This window comes from Tachypleus tridentatus, chromosome 6 (genome assembly GCF_004210375.1).
Source record: "Tachypleus tridentatus isolate NWPU-2018 chromosome 6, ASM421037v1, whole genome shotgun sequence".
NCBI classification, from domain to species: Eukaryota; Metazoa; Arthropoda; class Merostomata; order Xiphosura; family Limulidae; genus Tachypleus; species Tachypleus tridentatus.
In genome coordinates, this window is record NC_134830.1 from 42884228 (window position 1) to 42902607 (window position 18380).

At 35.1% G+C, this 18380-nt stretch overlaps 1 protein-coding gene across 2 annotated transcripts in view; it reads left to right on the forward strand.

The window, feature by feature from the left end:
• The window catches only part of LOC143252338 (papilin-like), a 91661-nt gene that overhangs the window by 31313 nt on the left and 41968 nt on the right, over positions 1–18380 (forward strand). For both annotated transcript variants that reach the window (XM_076504314.1, XM_076504315.1), the window contains exons 5-11: positions 3147–3249; positions 5719–5855; positions 8350–8461; positions 9091–9171; positions 10359–10531; positions 12654–12786; positions 14122–14248. In XM_076504314.1, the coding sequence (XP_076360429.1) occupies positions 3147–3249; positions 5719–5855; positions 8350–8461; positions 9091–9171; positions 10359–10531; positions 12654–12786; positions 14122–14248 (866 nt within the window). The remainder of the gene's footprint in view (positions 1–3146; positions 3250–5718; positions 5856–8349; positions 8462–9090; positions 9172–10358; positions 10532–12653; positions 12787–14121; positions 14249–18380) is intronic.

Here is an 18380-nt window from a genome sequence, read left to right on the forward strand (position 1 = left end):
TAGCGGATAAAAGAATGTCCAATTTGTCATGTTCTATAAAGTTCATTTTAAGAAGTTATATATCTTAGTGGACAATGTGTACTCATCATATTCTGCATCCTAGATTCCTTTAGTTTTACTTCACTTTTACAAGTCTTACAATTTTCGTAGTTATTTCAGAAGAAGTACAGTTAGTTAGTCCAAAGGGAATATATTTAATTTTTGTTCCGTGTTGAAGTTTTAGCAATTACTCGAATAAAAAAAATGATTAGGCAAGTTGCTCATGAATGTTAAGAGAAACTGCTCACATTAAGAAAGAACAGTTGAAAATGTTTTTCATGGTATCTCAGATCAATGGTGTTTCTCCCGTCTTCCACTGGTATTGTGATAAGTCTACGGATTAGCAACACTAAAACCAGAGGTTCGATTCCCCTCAGTGGACTCAGCCGATAACCCGATGTGGCTTTACTATAAGAAAGTACACATTTACATACACCCACCTCCTTCAATTACTGTTTCTATTTATATTTTCGAGCACATTTTAGCGGGTGTAAATTATTATAAATCCACATGTATATGACGTAAGAGTGCATAAATTAATTTTATATACTTCTGAACCCTAATATACAACTTATAACTCTTTAAATATATTATCAAGGCAAATCAAGAATGTCTGCGGGTTTTGAATTTGTTTGTTTGTTTTGGAATTTCGCATAAAGCTACTCGAGGGCTATCTGTGCTAGCCGTCCCTAATTTAGCAGTGTAAGACTAGAGGGAAGGCAGCTAGTCATCACCACCCACCGCCAACTCTTGGGCTACTCTTTTACCAAGGAATAGTGGGATTGACCGTCACATTATACACCCCCACGGCTGGGAGGGCGAGCATGTTTAGCGCGACGTGGGCGCGAACCCGCGACCCTCGGATTACGAGTCGCACGCCTCACGCGCTTGGCCATGACGGGTTTTGAATGCAAACCACTTGACTGTTGTTAGGATGACGTTTTTATACCCATGGATGCCACACACGATGACCATGATGTTATCATAACGCATCACATAAGTGTTGTGTTATTTTCCACGTTATTAAATTGATCTATACAATGAGTTTCACAATAACGAGCGCGGTCAAGTAGCGTATTTGACCGTAGATTTAAGGTTCCATGTTCGCTCCTTGCCACTGCCATTGAAAAATAAAAAACATGCTCCATTATTTGGGGTGCATTATAAGAGTGTCTTCAAATCCAACTATTCGAATTAGAGTAGCTCATGAGTTGATGGTAGGTGTTGTTGTTTAGCTATCTCACCTCTGGTCTTTCGCTTCAGAAGTGCAGACGAGCACGTTGGTAAGAACTTTAACAAATCACAACATAGTATCAAATCGATTTAAGTCACGCGTACAAAATCAGGACACAAAGAGAACACAAATAAGAGCACCAAATCTCAAGAGACCAACACAAATCTACAAAACATATGAACAATAACTCAAATCATACAAAACATATGCAACAATAACTCAAATCATACAAAACATATGCAACAATAACTCAAATCATACAAAACATATGAACAATAACTCAAATCATACAAAACATATGAACAATAACTCAAATCATACAAAACATATGAACAATAACTCAAATCATACAAAACATATGAACAATAACTCAAATCATACAAAACATATGAACAATAACTCAAATCATACAAAACATATGAACAATAACTCAAATCATACGAAGAACACACGAACGCTCAAACACAACAAACTTAAACATAAAGTGAAACATTAAGCAAAATAACATAAATATAACTAATGAAATTCTGGCTCAATGGAGAATACCCTAAACCCACGACCCTTTCGACCCTTTTAGGTCATCTTCAGGAAGGTCAAACGTTGTTCTCTCTTCATCAATAAAAGTGTTAACACCCATACCAGCCGTTCTGAGATACATTTCTATTTCAAGTAGGTTTCTCCTCATTAAGGAGGTATACATCGTCTGCGTTGTATTAAGTAAGGATTGAATCTACAGCATCTCTGTTTTAACAAATTTTTCAGAACAGTATGAGTTTTAACATGACAGCCTGCTTTGAACATTTTAGGTAAAACAGATATGATTACCTACAAAATACATCTTCTGCCTTCATGTTTCCAGCGCCTTCAATGGGACAACGGTAAATCTGCGGGTAAGATCCGGGCTTCAATTCCATGTAGTGGACACAGCGTAAAGCTTAATGTGTCTTTGGGCAAAACAGTGCCCAGCATGGCCAAGTGGTTAGGGCGCTCGCCTCGCAATCCAAGAGTCGCGGGTTCGAATCCCCGTCACACCAAACATGCTCACTCTTTCAGCCGTGGGGGCGTTATAACGTTACGGTCAATCTTTCTATTCGTTGGTAAAAGAGTAGCCCAAGAGTTGGCGATGGGTTGTGATGGCTGACTGCTAAATTAGGAATGGCTAGCGCAGTTGTGTAGCTTTGTACTCAATATAAACACCTTTTCGGAACAATGGTGATTGAAAGGTCAAAGTGTTTGGATGTTACAGGTTTAACAGCTTATTTCAAAGAGCAGATACGTGGATTTTAGTTTTGCTAGTGATATGTGTTAACTTCTATTTGGTAAAATTACAAATGAATTTGTTACTTATGCAAATGTATCTTGGGTGATTAAGTCTTTAATTAAATTGCAGTATACGAGTTAAGTTAAAAACAATTAGGTTAACATTATATAAATTGCGGCCTGGCATGACCTAGCGCGTAAGGCGTGCGACTCGTAATCCGAGGGTCGCGGGTTCGCGCCCGCGTCGCGCCAAACATGCTCGCCCTCCCAGCCGTGGGGGCGTTATAATGTGACGGTCAATCCCACTATTCGTTGGTAAAAGAGTAGCCCAAGAGTTGGCGGCGGGATCGGGTGGTGATGACTAGCTGCCTTCCCTCTAGTCTTACACTGCTAAATTAGGGACGGCTCGGTGCAGTGGGCTAACAACCTGCTCACTTAAATACTTGTTGAAGAATCCGCAAGCGATTGCGGCCATATGTTTCTAGATGGAATTTAATGGTGATGACTAACTAACTAACTGTATAAATTGTAAAAACAATCATACCAACATAATTTATTTTAACTTGATACGTGCGATTGGAATTACAACAATTTTTTTTTTCTGGTTCTTTAGAAATGTCCGGACAGATCGTGGGGTTTTCGAGAACATCAGTGTGCAAGCTTCGATAACCTCGCTTATAATGGAAAATATTATACTTGGGAGCCGTTTTACGACCGTAAGTGTAATCGCAATTATTTAACTGGTTAAATACGAATTCACATGCAATCCAACCAATTTCGAGTCATTTTAGTTGAATAAAATTTATTGTTGAAAAATAAAAACATGTATAGACATGTCCTAAGGAGATTTATTATGAAATATTAGACAGAAGAATGAAACATAAAAATAAAATGTTTGACAAGTAATTATACATACAGAATAATAGAACGATAGCTGTATAATAATCCAAGTAACTAAAAGGCATCTGTAATGTTTGAAACAGCAATGTTTGAAAGCAGCTAGATACATAACACAGGCCTGCAAATTTAAACTTCATAAAAGTTGATTTGGTTTTAATAACGGATATTCTACAAATTAGAATAGTATCTATACGAACAACCTGTATAATTCAGATACGTAGATTTCGAAAATAATATTCTTCTTTTTATATCGCGTAAGGATTCTTTTACAAATTGAGAAGAAAAATTCTTACTTCGATCAAATTACTATTTCGTTTGCCACAAAGAACTTATTTTATTATTTTGTTTGTCAACAAAAATACAAACCAACTGAAGAAAATGGAAGAACATTGATGTCAAACAAATATGTATCCTCATTCATCCTGAATTTTTGTGAAATCTTCAGGAAACACCAAGGACCAAAATTACAAAAATATTTTCAATAAAATGTATGATAAATTTAAATAATTGGGTTGTAATACGAGCTTGAACGTTTATTTATTTCACTCACATGTTGACTATTTCCCTGAAAACCTCGGTACCGTCAGTGAAGAACATGGGGAAAGGTTTCATCAAGATATTAGGGAAATGTAAATGATGCGTCTTTTAATCTCAAAGCAACGTGTTGTGGTCTTTCTTTCATGTATTGCGTATAGAACATCTCGTTTCACTGAGCAGCAGCAATCAGTCTTCATGCTGTTCTTACACCATCCCTGATACAACATTTACATTTCCCTAATATCTTGATGAAACCTTTCCCCATGTTCTTCACTGACGGTACCGAGGTTTTCAGGGAAATAGTCAACATGTGAGTGAAATAAATAAACGTTCAAGCTCGTATTACAACCCAATTATTTAAATTTATCATACATTTTATTGAAAATAGTTTTGTAATTTTGGTCCTTGGTGTTTCCTGAACATTTGTCAATAACATTTTTAAAGGTAATCCACGCTTCTTCTTCAACTTTTTTCGTTATCCTTTCGAATGTTCATCTGAATTCAATTTCCTAATCTAAGGCCCAACAAAAATATTTTCTTTAAGTTTTGTTTCTGATAGAGCTTGGAATTTTCCACATAGAGACTCGAAACAGTCGCCATCTTTGTCTAAGGCCTTTACAAACTGCTTCATCAAGCTCAGATTTTTGTAAAGTAGAAGTACTAGTACTGTTTTTACATCAACCAAGCTTTCACGTTCAATGTTTTTCGATCTTGGTATCAAGCTGTCTATGTTTACTATTGCTTTCTTATTCGGTGTTGATTTTGCGCTCTTCTGTCTTATTGACACCAATAAAACAACATGGAAACTTTGTATAACCAGATTGTTGACTCGCCAAAATACAAAGGACTATTAACTTTTCACAATGTAGCCATTCATGTTCTTTGTATTCGATCGTATTAAGAATAAGTTCGATATTTTAACATCTTTCTTTCAAGTGAACTGAATGAGCAATAGGAACAGTTGCATGTATGTTACTATTTGTAACGGAGGACAACCTTTCAGACTTCTTTTGCAAGAATTAATGAACAATCGCCACTCACTTCATTCATAGGCTACAGCTTTTTGTTTGTTTGTTTGTTTGCTTGGAATTAAGCACAAAGCTACACAATAGGCTATCTTTGCTCTGCCCATCACAGGTGTCGAAACCAAGTTTCTGGCGAATGAGTCCACAGATAAACCATTGTACCGCTAGGAGCAGACTGCAGCTTCTGGCATTTGTATTAATTCAGCAATGTTGTTGAAATAAATCAGTGAACCTTCTTGTGAAAAGTTTGGTATAAACTTTTTCTCACGATTTCTGTATCAGTAAAATGATTTCCCTGGGGAAAGTAAGTTCTTACACCGAAGTCTGGACCCCCAAATCTCTCAAGAATCATTTGGAAGACCAAAATCTTTTACAAAATCACCAAATGTTTCAGGTTGAAAACGATTCCTATAATTATTTCTATTGACATCAGATTCATGATCAGATGAAACTGTATCAATAGCTTCTTTCCAGTGTAGTAGGTGCGGGTACATCAGGTCTTATAGCAGATTGAAGGTTTGGACAAAAAACTTACCTTTTATTTCGAATTTCATAGTCTTGCACGCACAACATACAGGATTTACTGTAGAACATGTAAATATTTCAAGACAATAAGACCATCGTAGGCCTATGTAATCAAACATAAATAGCGGTAATGGAAAGATGGTTTGAATGGTTTTAAATGTTTTAAATAATTTTATTAAGATTTATTTTTTGTTCTAGCCTCTAATCCGTGTGAACTGAACTGCAAGCGAAAAGGTGAAACCTCCTCACATTACCGTCTTGCTAATAAAGTTATAAATGGTACTCCTTGTAACAACGAATCCAAAGGTGTATGCGTAGATGGAGAATGTTTGATGGTAAGTAGATATATGATAGGATAACAAATCAATGATATTACAATTATATGAAACACTCTACAACAAGTATTTTGACTGAAGTCTATGGAATCGATGTTCAATCAACTGATCAGACCAATATTTAATTTTCTTACATTGTGCATAAACTACCAAAGGCAGATGATACAATAACATTAGGAAAGGGAGCCAAAATATTATCAAAACAGTTAACTATGCGTATGTCTTTCTTCTCGCAGAATTACACCCAATATCTTAGAATAAACTGAAACTTCTTGATCTCGTGATTGTCAAAATATTATTTAACAGAAAATTCATAATGGTATTTCATTTCAGGAGTTAGTAAATACATATAATCTCGAATACATCCAATGCCTATCTTTTTAACTAAATCATAGATTAGTAGCTCTGATATATATTTTTTACAAATAACATAGAATGCTAATGTTTCTCGGTTGATTTTAAATTGCGAAGATTAAGAAGATACTTCAAGAAATGTTTACGTGTTTGGTTTATTTAAAGTTAACTCTTTGTCCGCATCGGGATTTTGATCTAGGAGACCTGGGAGGGTCAGTTTCTATTTAACTATTCAATCCCACTATTCGTTGGTACAAGAGTAGCCCAAGAGTTGGCGGTGGGTGGTGATGACTAGCTGCCTTCCCTCTAGTCCTACATTGCTAAATTAGGGACGGCTCGGTGCAGTGGGCTAACAGCCTACTCACTTAAATACTTGTTAAAGAATCCGCAAGCGATTGCGGCCCTATGTTCCTAGATGGAATCTAATGGTGATAACTAACTAACTAACTAATCTGTTAAAATATTATTAATTTACATAGGAGTTTTGGCTAGAATATTTTAAATTTAAAATATCTGCATGTAATATTCGTATATTAGAAGTAAAGGCTTAAAACATGTGGCATTTGTATTTGTACAACAAAGCATTGAGAAATTCTAAATACCAATATCTGAAAGCTTAATACGTTAATACATATATTGCATTCGGGTACTGAAACGTTGTGCAAGCATTCATATATATAAAGTTTATACATTTAATTGGTATAAAATATAAATGCCTTTTGCGTTACACAGAACAATATTGAAATGTATAACACAAACAATATTTTCATACCAAAACGTTGTGACAAGTTTATAATGTTACGATATATGGCGTGTGTAAACTAAAGACATGGCCTCATGGTTTGAAGGCCTGACTCGCAATCTGATGGTTGCGGGTTCGAAGTTTCATCACCGAACATTTTCGTCCTTTTAGCCACTGGGGCGTTAATGAGTATAGATCAATCTCATTATTCGTTGGTAAAAAAAAAAGTAGCCCAAGAATTAACGGTGGATGGTTTTGACTAGTTTCTCTCTGTCTTGTCTATCTCTGCTAAATTAGGATTGGTTAGAGTAGATAGCCTTGATATAGTTTTGCGTAAAATTCAAACCAAACTGTAAATTCGAACTCTGTAGAAATTTTAATTCATGTAATTACTTGAGGATAAATACTTAATTAATATAAGACTGTGGCAAACTTATTTTACGTTTTGTTCAGTGTATCAGTTATTAAATCTCACAGTTTTACATTATATTATAGTATCTCCACTCAAGGTTGCATACTATAAAACACAATAAAATTATTGCTGTTGTTGTTTCTCTTCAGTGTTTATTAGTATGCAAATAGTATGTAAATCTGATAGTTTTACGTTATATTCTAGTATCTCCACTCAAGTTTGCATACTATTAAACACAAGAATCAAAGTTGCATACTATTAAACACAAGAATCAAGGTTGCATACTGTTAAACACAAGAATCAAGGTTGCATACTATTAAACACAAGAATCAAGGTTGCATACTGTTAAACACAATAATCAAGGTTGCATACTGTTAAACACAAGAATCAAGGTTGCATACTATTAAACAACAAAGTTGCATACTATTAAACACAAGAATCAAGGTTGCATACTGTTAAACACAAGAATCAAGGTTGCATACTATTAAACACAAGAATCAAAGTTGCATACTATTAAACACAAGAATCAAGGTTGCATACTATTAAACACAAGAATTAAGGTTGCATACTATTAAACACAATAATCAAAGTTGCATACTATTAAACAGAAGAATCAAGGTTAAATACTATTAAACACAAAATCAAGATTGCATACTGTTAAACACTAGAAAGTTATTGCTATTCTTGTTTTTCACATGATGAGTCGCTACACCCAAGGGGTTACGAGCAGGTTTCCAGGGGAGCCACTATCTGTCTCCGCGAGTTTATATTTCTTTTTAGTCCTCAAAGTGTCTGAGATGTATACATATCATCTTTGTTATGAACTATGACGAACTATATTTTCACCCTTGTTAGAGGTAATGGTGGTGGGGGGGGATCGCGTCGAACAAAATCCGGGGTCGTCTGACAGATTCGGCTAAGAAGCACTGTTCTACACTGATGACTTGTTGAGTTTTGTATACGAAGACTTTATGACTTTGTTGCAGGTTGGATGTGACATAACTGAGGGTTGGAAGGAGCAGTGTGGAATATGTTATTGGAATGGCAATGGTTGTGGCTTGGTTGAAGGAGTTTTCAACACAGTTTACCTACCAAAAGGTAAGACCCGTCGTGTATTTACCTTGAAAAGACTGAAGTACTTTGATACTTCTATTCGATTCATATATTAACTTTAGGAAACTTATCAAATTATGTCTTTGACACCTTAAAAATAGTTATTTTGACCTTAAAACATCTCTCTATCTCTTTCGCTTGTTGCTTTTCGACAATAAATAACACATACATTGGATACATTATAAGATCCTATTTATGTTTCTTGAGGTTAGTAAAACATTTAGTGCAACTAAACGTTATTTTCACTCTAAACTGTGACACTTCAAACCTATTTTTATAATATTCTAATGGTGTGTTGAGTAATTTGTAACGTCATGTTTCTTTGTTGTTAATTACAAAGCTATACAATAGCCTATCTTTGATATATGTAACGCAGGGATCGAATCACTAATTTTAGCGCTATAACCCTAAAGTTACACCATCGGAGTCTGGATAGGAGACTGTAGCTGGTTGGAGTTTTCTAGGTTCCGTTATCATGAAAGATTGTAGAAATTATTATATTATATTGATACACTGAAAGGTTCGATTATCATACAATTTTCTGTGTCGTAATATGTAAGCATATTTCATTTTGGAACATTATGATTTGAGTAAACTGTGGTTATTTTTTGCAGGTTACAACAAGGTTATTCAGATCCCAGAAGGGACTATAAATATTAAAATATCTGAAACAGGCTTATCGCCGAACTATCTGGGTGAGCACAGTAGGGTGGTTTTATACATCAGTAAATGATTACTGTAGAAAATTAAAGAAATATAATAGTCTTTTTTTAAAAATAATTTTGTGAGACAGCAAAATGTATGCTACTCACTGGTCTGTTTAAACTGAACATGAGACTTCAAATAAGTTATTTAAAAAGTAATTTACATTGATTTTGTGTTTAATTATGTGCGCAGTTTCTCTTATGATGGCCGTAAGTGTTTATAATTATATACGTTCATTATGAGAGCCAATAATTTGTTATAAAATTAATCGGTTGAGAAAGCAGTTGTCCTTGTCGAAAGTATAGTGGAGCGCCATTAAGCCGCGGACCAGTAAACCGCGAAATCGCTTAAGCCGCTGTAGCAAGTCTTGTCCCAAAATTTTTGATGTATTAAATCTACTACCTGGCTTTTTAAAGTTTCTCACATTCTCATTGTCTTTATAACTTCAAGGGATATTTAAAAAGGATTTGCTTTAATTTGGGAAATAAATAAAATATATTACAATAGAAATCGACCGTTAATCTACCTTATCCGCTCTCTATGTCAGCTTTATGGAGGTCGCCATTGTTACCGAATCACACCTTTCCATACATTAAAGTTAATCCGCGGTAAATCCGTGAAAAAAGTGATCAATAATTAAAGTATTATTTTTAATTCCATAATTCGATATAATGATCACGCAATGGCCCGGATGAGGCTCCTCGGCGGAGCTGTTGGCAACTTCGGCTTTTCAGTCACAAAGGTTTAAGCCGCGGTTAAGCAGGTTGACCCCCAAATACCGCGGCTTAACGGCGCTCCACTGTAGCTTACACACATCTGAAGTATTTCTAATGGGCAGCAGTGGTTTTGAATAAAAGTCAAGGTTTCAGTTACTCGAGGTTTTAAAGTATCTGGTGTATCTGTATACGTTTAGTGAACTTATGTTTTATCATATTTATACTTATTAAGGCAAGAAGCTTGTGTCCATTCAAAACAGAAGTATTAAAATACACACTTCTCTCTAGCTTGTCTATCTCCTTGTTATGAATGTAGTATTTTCTTATTGTTATCGTAAAGATTTTTCAATAATTTGTATATTTTAAAATCGCACACCCAGTTTTTGTTGTCGTGTCCTATACGTACATACCATGAATATAATTATGGGCCATATCTTATTTTTCTCATATTATTACTCTAGCCGTACGAAATTTGAATGGACACTACTATCTGAACGGCAATTGGCGAATAAATACTCCAGGAAACTATGCTATAGGAGGAACAAGTTTTCGTTACACAAGGAGGTCAGATGGCCTCTCAAGTGTTGAGAATCTGGAAGCTTCAGGTCCAACGACAGAACCTCTTGTCATTATGGTGAGTGATAGGCCTTATACATTTTCTTAGCCAGCAGTTTTACTAGCATTTAACAAAGAAGAAATAGACCTCTTTACAATTCTTTAATCAACGGTTTTACTGACATACAATAAAATCAGAACTGAAGAGCTTTTACATTTCCTTAGATAACAGGTTTACTAGCATTAAGTCCGGCAAGACCAGGTGGTTAAGGCACTCGACTCGTCATCCGAGGGTTGTGGGTTTGAATTCCCTTCACACCAAACGTGCTCGCCCTTTCAGCCGTTGGGGCGTCATAATGTTACGGTCAATCCCACTATTCATTGGTAAAAGAGTAGCCCAACAGTTGGTGGTGGGTAGTGTTGACTACTTTCCTTCCCTCTAGTCTTACACTGCTAAATTAGGGACGGCTAGCGCAGATAGCCCTCGTGTAGCTTTGCGTGAAATTCAAAATAAACAATACTAGCATTTAAGATTGCACATAAAATAACTCCTTACAGTTCTTTACGTAATATTTGTTATTGGTATCTAGTACAGAAATAAAAAATAAAGAACTCTGTTAAGTATCATAGACTTTTTTAGCCTTTACTGTTATTCCATGCTCTAAGGTAACTGCTGCTCAAGTTCGTGTCGGTAATAATATTGCGTATCTGTTCAATGTTGTGTCACATATAATATAAAACAAGGCTACTTTTTGAACGTGGAAACATATTGTATCGATCAATACGATGTCTTTAAGATACATGTCAGCTATAGAAGAAAAAAATTACTGTGAAGAAGATGGGTTATTAAACAGCAACATATAAGATCTACACACAAAGTCGTTATCAACGTTTGAACACGTTTTAATCGCTGTTTTCGTTAAAAAACTAACTGATTACATAAAACGCACAAAATATATCACATGGAATTTTCTACACATTGTATTTCCATTAAAATCTGACAATTCAGGTTAAATATGTATATGTAATTGAAAATTCTTAAATATAAGGTTTAGAGAAATTAACTATTCAATGAAGATTTACACGAACAGAGATGCATGTAAGTCATACATCTACCAAAGTGTTTTGTTTGGTGGTAATTAAGCGACTATCTGTTGTCTGCCCACCACTGGTATCGAAATCGGATTTCTAGCAATGTGAGTTTGCGGACATACCGCTGTGCCACTAGGGGGCTATCAAGGTGATGTCAAATTTAATAAACACGTTACTGGATGTGTGATAACGTCTGAAGTTTTGTCACTTCTTCAGTGATCTTGTTTAGAGAACAGTTTTAACTTTCATAATTACGCAAAATACGTTAATTGTTTGTTACACTTTTGGTAGTTCAAAATAAACCACTAGATGGCGCTTTAAAGTGAAACTTCAGTCAGCTTCACAAATGTACTGCAGTTACAAACAACTGTAATATGACACTACATCTGTTAACACTTATTTTTATTTATCCTCATTGTGCTTTCCTGCTCTGAAAGGCGTTTTTGTAACTGACAGTTTCTGGACTTTGAACCTGTGCTGAAACATGCATATATTATATAGCATGTATTATTAGTTTCGACATGCTTGCTACAGTGATTCAGTAAAATGTGTTTAAAATATTAGAGTCGGCACGTTTTTAAAAAGACTGCTTGACTGATTGTTGTTGCATAGAGAATGTCTGTATTTTACAATGTTGATGTACAGAGAATGTCTGTATTTTAGAACAAAGTTTTGTTTAAAAATTTTTCAAAGCAGTTGTGTAGTAATATATTTCTTAATACGAATAAAGGTCATTTAATTTATATACAATTTAATTTTTTTACCGATATAAGCTTTATCGACCGGCGTAATTCGTAGCCTTACCTGATGTTGAACTGATTATCTAAATGGAAGACCACTCTGATCAAACAGTGACATTTGACTGTCGCACTTATAACGCATTCACAGTTCCGCTAACCTCGATTTTGTAGCAATACGACATGAACCATTGACACTTGCACTCATATTTATCATGTTAATTACTAGGCTACACTCGAATCTGTATATAATTTAAAAAATTGCAGCTATATATTTTTTAATCACTTTTAAAAATCTATGCATAAAGTGTATTAATTTTATGATTTTCAAATTCATAAAAATTGAAAATTTATTGTTGATTTATTTCCCAGCTTCTCTTTCAAGATAACAATAGAGGAATAAACTATAGATATTTCTTGCCAACTACTTTCAACTTAAATGGATCAAATGACTTCACATGGAAAACTGGAGACTTCGGAGAATGTTCTAAAACGTGTGGTAATGGTAAGTTTCTATTTTGTCATAGTAAAATAACCTGTGTGGTGTCATCTTCTTTGGTGTACTTCACATAAAAATGTTTTTATTTCAATACATTTCACTTTCAGAAATTTAAAGCTATTGAAAAATAACGTTTAACTGTTTAATGTGTCTCTTTAGATCAAATTAAGTCTTTTTCAATTCAAGGTTCTCAATGGGGGGGGGAATCTGGCAATAAATAAAGGATATTATACTAAAGGCTTAGCAAACGACACATCTCCTAACTTCCTTAGAGATCAACAAAGTTTCCCTGTAGCTCATGGTATGAGTTCAATTGTTACTGTTTATGCTGGCTACTTTTATCAATATTTTGTTAAACTGGACGATTTTATAAAATATCTCATACATTGTGCTAACTATAATTGATAATAAGAAATGACTCTAGAGAATCATCTATTGTTCACTTAAGGTTTCTGTGAAATTGCTAAAGCAACGAAGTATAAGAAACTTTATCTCTGGTATTGTATGTATGTGTGTTTTATTATAGCAAATCCCCATCGAGCTATCTGCTGAGTCCACCGAGGAGAATCGAACTGCTGAGTTTAGGGTTGTAAGTCCGTAGACTTAGTAGCACAACAGTATGTCTGCGGACCTCACAACGCTAAAATCCGGGTTTCGATACCCGTGGTGATCAGAGCACAGATATCTCTTTATGTAGGTTTGTGCTTAAAGTAAACAAACAACAGTAAAATTTGTATATTTCACAATGAACAAGAAAAATTGTTATGTTTGTAAATATCTGATCAGACAAACTTTGAAAATATTTTAAATAGAACAGTGTCTCAGATATATATTTTATGTTAATAGCTTGTTTCATTGCCGTGTAACACCAAGACTCGACTTTCGATGCTCGCGTTCGGTATTGTCCAGATAACTCACTGTGTGGCGTTTTATATTTTAAAACAAATATGATTAACTAATTCGTAATATATACACTCATGGAAGTGGTCCGGCGTACACATTTAAAGTTTATATTCATGTTTTACTTAACCCCATCTTTGTCATCAATAGTTTTACTGTATTTTCACTTAACCCCATCTTTGTCATCAATATTTTTACTGTATTTTCACTTAACCCCATCTTTGTCATCAATATTTTTACTGTATTTTCACTTAACCCAATCTTTGTAATCAATATATTTTACTGTATTCATAGGAGAGTTTTTCCTGTTATGCAATAATTCCATCCATTCAGACTACGAACTTATTTTTTTTTATAAATACGACAAAGATGTGTGCAACGAAAGGGTAAACGACTTACATTTGTACTCCTTAAAATAACATTGTTTCCTGCTCTATTTAGGTGTACAACTTCGGTCCGTGAATTGTGTCAGTAAAGAGAGGTCTTATATGGTCTCAGAAGCTTTATGTGACATTTTCTCTAAGCCGTCCAATCACCGTTCATGTCATGTAGAATCATGCCAAGCAAGGTGAGGAACTCAGTGTTTAAGTTACTTAATCAGTGGTATAGGCAAGCCTTTAAAGTTGCCCGGGCACCATCGGGACATAATCTTATTACAGACATTTGTGTGTAGGTGTGCAGAATCCGCTCGAGCCTGCAGCCAAAGATACGTATAATGTTCTGGCCTTACATTGTTTGTATGTCCATTAAAGCACAGTATTTTATAAATAGCTAGCTGGAGTACTCATCCTTTGGACGAGTGAAATAATAACTAATTTGTAACAAAGGATAGAAATTTGTGTTTATATTTTTTCTTTAACATAATAAACATTAAACGTGCAATGAAAATACATGTAGGTACCAATTCTGAAAACAAAAAGACATGCTGTTTTCAAGAATTATGTCAATATGATATTAGATGGGGAGACAAAGCCTTTATGACCTTCCTCATGTAATCCTGTATCATTGTATCAAGTGGTCCCCCACTGGTACAGCGGTAAGTCTTCAGATTTACAATGCTAAAATCAGGGGTTCGATTCCTCTCGATGAACTCAGCAGATAGCCCGATGTGGCTTTGTTATATGAAAACACATACACATTGTACTAAGTTGTTCTAATTTGTTAGCTTTTCCAAAACCAGATATGAAATTAGATGATGGATTCATCGTCATGACCTTCCTTGAGTCACCCTGTATCACTGTGTCAAGTTCTGCTAATTGATCAAGAAATATAGAAACGTATAAGTACAGATACACCCACCCCAACACAGAGGTATATTTACGTTTATTCACTTAGATAAGCAAGTTAGCCCACTATATTCAAACAAATCATTTAACTTTAGGCAGTAATGTTGCACTTAATTACGTACTAATACATGATACCGTCAGTTTGTTTTGTTTTTTTTTTGCACTATCCTTGGTGCAACAAACTAATTTTCGTGTTTTGCGTCTTTTATTGGTAGAGAATGTATTGTGACTCAAGCAGGTATTGACAAGGCACGTGCCCGTCCAGGCCCAGCTTTGACTACGTCATTCATCAAACGTCAGAATCAAATATTCTGCTTCCGTTTATTTAGCAGTCTTGTGTTCACCAAGTTTATTATTTTTAGTTTGTTACATCCAGGCATTTTAGTTAAATTGTGCATTTACGCTCATATAATCATAGAAATATAAAGTTCAACATGTTACTTTCAGTCAGTATGTTTTATCTAAAATAAACAGTGACTTTCGCGCAAGGTTACTCGAGAGCTATCTGTGCTAGCCGTCCCTAATTTAGCGATGTAAGACTAGAGGGAAGGCAACTAGTCATCATCACCCACTGCCAACTCTTGAACTATTCTTTTACCAACGAATAGTGGGATTGATCGTAACATTATAACGCCCCACGACTGAAAAGGTGAGCATGTTTTGGTGTGAGGGGGATTCGAACCCGCGACCCTCCGATTACGGGTCGATTGCTTTAACCACCTGGCCGTGCCGGACCACTTTCAAAAGTATTCACCCACCCACACACCTACCCTCCCCGTGCAAGATTTCCACATTTTATTTCTCTCTGAGCTTACAATCATGAAACTTCCAAATGGGACTTTGTATTTAGAATCTACTCAATCTACTCCAAACTGAGAAAGCTAAAATAAAACGTTGATGTTAAAGTTCGATATTCAAAGAAAATTAGAATGTTGTCCGTTTCATAAATTTTCAATCCCTTTGCTATACAGCCCTAATTTCAGTTCAGGTGCAACGGATGAGTTTGAAAGGTCACAAAAGTAGTATAATGGTCTGTGTATAATCAAAGTGGTTTAGTTTGACTTCAGAATAAATAAATCTGTTCAAGCCACAACTAACATAGTGATACAACAAACCAACAATGAAGACAAAGGAGCTTTCCAAATTTTTTTATGGATAAAGTGGTAGAGAAACACAGATCAGGAGTAGGTTACAAGAAAATGTCAAAGTCGTTTATTAATCCTTTGAGTGTGGAAAGTCCATCACTGAGCAGTGATTGGGAAACTTGTTAGGATTACGAGGAAGGTGGATGTTGGAAGTTCAGGCAAATTTAAGAGGAAAACCTGATTGAGTCAGCCAAGAATCTAAACCTGGGTTAAAAATTCACGTTTCAGAACAACGACCTGAAGCATAAGATCAAAACCTCACTGGAATGGTTTCAAAGGAAGTAAGTTAATGTTCTGGAGTGTACCAGATAAAGTTATGACTTGAATCCAATAAAATATTTATAGCGAGATTTAAATTTTACTGTCCATCAACAATCTCCAACGAATTTTACAAAATTAGAGCAATTTTGCCAAAAAGAATGGACAAAAATTACACTATCCCTTGTGCAAAGTTGGCACAGACCTATCCAAAAAGACTGACAGTAATAATTGTTTCCAAAATTGCTTTCATCAACTAGTGACGTAAGGTACTAAATACTTATGCAATCAACAAATTTCAGTTTACATATATTTTCTTTGCAGATTTTGCTGATATTCAAACTCTTTCACACCTAACAGCGTTAATTTTTTTCACTAGGGTTTTTAATAAAAACAAGTTCATTAAAACAATTGTTTACATTATTGTTATTTCATCAAAATATAACACTATTGGTATGGGGGGTGAACACTTTTGTGAGGAAATGTAAACAATTAGAACTTTGTGAGCCCTTGACGAATACTTCATTAATTTCTATCTCTGTAAGGCAGTTTTAAATAAAGAAAATATATTCAACACTACATGTATGATACTGTGTATATTATTAACAGAACAGACATAACTTATGGAAGTAAAACACACAATTATCCTGTATTTAAATTAAGCAGTAAGAAAACGAAAACAGCTTGTTACCATAGGTAAAACATTTTTAGTTTCCTTCAACTCAGTTGTTCTTTTCAGCAATTTTCCAAACAATATTAAATAATTTACTTTTATAATTATTGCTTTGCACAGTTCCTGTCCCGACACGGCCAATCTGTGAGTTACAAGTTCGAATACCCGTCACACCAAACATGCTCGCTCACCCTTTAAGCCTTACAGGCGTTATAAAGTGACGGTCAATCCTTCTATTCGTTAGCAAAAGAGTAGCCCAAAATTGGCTGGGGGTATTAATGATTAGCTGCCTTCCCTCTAGTGTTATACTGCTTAACTATGGATGGCTAGCACAGATAGCCCTTATGTAACTTTGTCTGAATTTCAAAAACAAGCAAACACTAATGACTACACAAAAGCGACTTTTGTTATATATCATTTAAATAATAAGTTTTTCTTATGTTTACGTTTTAAACACAGTTTAATTATATAATGGATTCTACCAAATGTTCTAATGCCGTATTCGTGTATCTTAATAACCATGTAATATAGAAAAAAACTATTTTCTCGTTTTAACTCTGTGATATCAGCTCATGAGGAGATTTGAAAAAGTGTGCGCTGGGCGACTCAAGAGAGTCATACCAACTGACTCACAAACAGCTAGAGAGTTCTCTGACACTTTGAGAGTTTGGGTTTTAAAGACATTTTATATTAAATAAGACACACATATATAAAGTTTCTGAAATGCTGGAACTCACCTTCACTTGCAGGTGCCAAAGCGACATTCCAGGTAAATCCCACGACACGGTTGGACAAAAGCATCTCACATATTCACTGTCAGTGGATGTGTTGATTAACTCTTTTCCAGGGCTTAGCATGGACAGGTGGTTAGGACGCTCGACTCGTAATCTGAGGGTCGCGCGTTCTAATACCCGTCCCACCAAACATGTTTGCCCTTTCAGCAATGGAGGCGTTATAATGTGACGGTCAATCCCACTATTCGTTAGTAAAAGAGTAGCTCAAGAGTTGGTGGTGATGACTATCTGCCTTCCCTCTAGTCTTACAATGATAAATTAGTGACGGCTAGCTCAGATAGCACTGTTATAGTTTTGCGCGAAATTCAAAACAAGCTATATACCATCTAATATATAAATTAAGATAGGCTAGTTTTGCGCGAAACCCAACGAAGCAAAGAGTTGCTTAAGTGAATAGTTTACTAAAGTAACAAATTGAATTCCAATAAAATATATGAATATCATAATACGCAAATTAATTTTAATAGTTACTTAAATTCCAACCTTCAGATGCACACACGAAAACCTCAAAACACTGATCACCAAAATATTGTTGTTGGTTTTT